Source organism: Crocodylus porosus, unplaced genomic scaffold (genome assembly GCF_001723895.1).
Source record: "Crocodylus porosus isolate Cpor-Errol unplaced genomic scaffold, CroPor_comp1, whole genome shotgun sequence".
Classification (NCBI taxonomy): Eukaryota; Metazoa; Chordata; order Crocodylia; family Crocodylidae; genus Crocodylus; species Crocodylus porosus.
The window spans coordinates 57,991,871-57,995,164 of NW_017728909.1; the positions used below are offsets into that span (position 1 = coordinate 57,991,871).

Consider the following 3,294-nt stretch of genomic DNA (forward strand, 5'->3'; position numbering starts at 1 on the left):
ACTTAGTGACCATATCTAAAACCCTGTGATTTTTTTTCATTTATTAATTTAAAAAACCACACTGGCATTTAACACTTTAGGATTTCTCCTTGTTGAGAGATCATCAGGGATCCAGGTTTTCCATCTGCTGTGGAAAAATCACAGACTTCTTCCCTTGATAGACAGAAACACAGATCTTTTCTTTCAAGAGAGAAAAAAAAAAAATCACAGATTTCTCCTTTAAAGGAGAAAAATGCAGGAAACTATAGCTTTTTCCCCTTGCAAGCTAGAAGCAGGATGTCATGCACATAGCAACCAGGCAGGGTGGTGAAGAGCAGCTCCCTCCAGGTAAGTCCATAGGGTGGGGTCAGACAAGAAAGGGCACAGGAGACACGGCAGGGGGAAGAGCAGATGTCCCCCAACACTTCTGTGCCCACAGCATGGCATGGGGCTGCAGCCAGGCCAAACCAGCTACAGGAAGCAGCTGCCTCCATGGCTCCGGAGTGAGGAGCAGGATGAGGGCACCTGCATATCAGAGCTGCTAAGTGCTACAAAGCAGCTGGATTTACAACCTGGTGAGCAAGGGAGACAGGGGGAGCTCTGATTGTCTACAATAAAAAAAACCAAAGTATACAGGCATTTAGAAAAAAAAATATTATAATGATTGAGGCCCTGGTAGGCTTCTAAATTGCTTTAAAGTTGTGAAGATATCAATAAAACACTGAGTTCAACTGATATATATATATTAGTGATGTTTCATTTTTGCCACACAAAAATGCAGATTTTGAAGTTTTTAAATCAGAGAATTTGGGATTTTTTTAAATCAGAGAATTTTGGATTTTTAAACAGAGAAAAATCAGGATCTTTGCAGGTCATCATGCAAAGCTCCTCTCCCCAATCTGGCACACTCAAATTTACCACATTTACTCACATACCACATGCACTTTCTTCCTAATAATCAGCCTTCCAAAAACTGGGTTGCATACCATAAACAAGGAAGCTGATTTTCTACCCTGAACAGAAGCACAGAAACACTGTGGATGCTAACAGGGACAGATGCGAGGTAGGTGGGAGAAGAGGGGAGAGGAGTATTTAGTGCAGTCACACCCCACTTTGTTCCTGCTCCACCTAAAGTTTAAAACCAACTGCCTGACAGCAACAGGAAGCCAATTAGGTAATTAATGAGTCAGTTGACTTCAGGGCTTCCACTGATCAAGATATTCTCTCTTCAATAACTTTGCTATCAGTAAGCTACTCCTGGTCTCTCCTCTTACTTCACATCCCTACAGACTGTTTTGAACTCTTTTCAAAATCCTAGATCCATCCATGGAGTCCATTCTTCAGCAGCAGCTACAGTTTCAGCTCTTGGCTAAGCAGCTGAGAGCTGCTAGCAATTCAGCTGCAAAAAGGTTATAATTGCAACTTCTCAAGCAGGAAAGGGAAGGTGATCTAACTGAAGTTTAAGCTTTATCCCTGCTCCATGCAGTCATAATGCAAGAAGAATCTCTCTCTTCATTCTACTTTTCCAATACAAGGTAGATGTCTTACCTGAGGGCATGCTGTACATGAGAAAATATAATATTTAAAAAATTAAGCAAACTGCATTCTTTTGATTCAGAGGTCATGCATGTGACCAGGTTTCTTTCCTTAAAACTGGTAGCAGTTAAACAGCCTCACTAGAAGACTGACCCACTCATAGGGCAGGCCCCTGTGAAATAATGTTTCAAAATTTTGCAAGCATCATGTGATATTCTAAAAAGGTCAGCAAACCTCTTATTCTAAAACACAGCCATACATTTATGTAACACGACAATTTTTTCTACATGAGAAATTAAAGAATTACCTTCAAATCAATTAAAAAACCCTCAAATGGTCTGTACGGGTTGTGTACTATAAGATGGAAGTTCAGCTGCTGAATTAGTAGTAATTCATATTCCAAAATTTGTTCAAGCGTCTTCTCTTGCCCTATAGGGCTCTCCCGCAGGTTACCAACGAACTGCGCACTAGACACATTGAATTCATCTACCTTACACGCCAAGAATGCACATGTTAACCTTGAAAAAGAAACATCATAAATAAAATTTAGTTTTGGGCCATCTGTCTTCATAAAGTTCCTGTTCACAAAACCCGTGCTCCCTATTTTGAAACGACAGCATTCTCAATACAAGAAACAAATTTCCACTCAGAATACAGTAAGAACTCTTCAACAGTTGTATTTGAATAATATAAAGATTTGGGACCCTTCTATTCTCAAAGCCTCTGAAGCTTTGCAAGTTACTGGATATGGCAGCACTGATAAAAAACTAAGAATAAGATTCAAAATGTATTGACTACTTACATTATTATTCGAGGATGATACTCCATCACAGAATTATTGAGGTAAAAACGCTTAAAGTACATGCAAGCTGTTCCCTAAATTTAAAAAATAAGGCCTATTTAGGTAGATTACAAACTAATATGCCACATGAAATGTACGCATTGAAAAAGACACTGAGCACCCACCGTTCCATGACTCTGTAGGGCAGGGGCATCACACTTGCCTGTTCCACAGGTGTGGGGCTGGACTGAGCCCCATAGACCTCCCCCCACTCCCTTCCCCATCATACCTGACCAGACCTGGCCCTGTTCCAGCCATGCAGGAGGGATACAGCCTGGCTTTGACTCCACTGTGCAGGGCTTGGAAATTCAGCACCACAGGAGATATGGCTGCTAATTGCCCCTGCTCCCTGCCACTACAGTCCTGACCTGTAGACAACCCCATGGGCTGGATTCAGGTCCCACAGACCTCCTTCTCTCCTATTCCATCATACCTGACCAGGCCTGGCCCCAATCCAGCTGTGCATAGCCTAGCCCCCACCTGGCTGTGCAGGAGAGATGGCCACATCCATCACCCCGACTCCCTGCCACCGTGGCCCTGACCTGCAGGGGAGCCCTGTGGTTTAGATTAGGACTTCCTCCCCTCCCCCCCATCCTACCTGATCAGGCATGACCCGGTCCAGCCGGGCAGGCTTGAGAATCCAGCCGTGGGGGAGAGATGGCCGCATTCATCGCCCCGCTCCCTGCTTCTGGGGGGGGCCTCACGGGCTGGGCCTTGAGCAGCCCCCAGTCGGTACCAAGGGGCAAACCCCCCTCCGGCACCGGTCTTCCCCAGGGCAAGCTCCCCCCCCGAGCAGGGGCAATGGCCCCGGGCCACTCACCACCACGGAGCGCGGCATGGCGGGCTTGAAGGCGGCGCAGAAGTCCAGCAGCCGCTTCTCGTAGTACTTGCACAGCGCCAGCTCCTCGGCCGGCTCCAGCGGCGGCGGCAGCGGGGGG

General features: G+C 45.7%; 1 protein-coding gene and 1 long non-coding RNA gene across 2 annotated transcripts in view; one reads left to right on the plus strand and one right to left on the minus strand.

Moving 5' to 3' along the window:
• Positions 1-3,294, minus strand: part of CCNH (cyclin H) — a 16,551-nt gene that overhangs the window by 13,005 nt on the left and 252 nt on the right. Inside the window, 4 exon segments of the mRNA XM_019532328.1 lie at positions 1,823-2,033; positions 2,318-2,391; positions 3,177-3,284; positions 3,287-3,294. The exon segment at positions 3,287-3,294 is cut by the window's right edge and continues 252 nt beyond it. Coding sequence (XP_019387873.1) covers positions 1,823-2,033; positions 2,318-2,391; positions 3,177-3,284; positions 3,287-3,294 — 401 coding nt within the window.
• LOC109308087 overlaps positions 1-3,294 on the plus strand; it is a 10,292-nt gene that overhangs the window by 3,629 nt on the left and 3,369 nt on the right. The window lies entirely within an intron of this gene.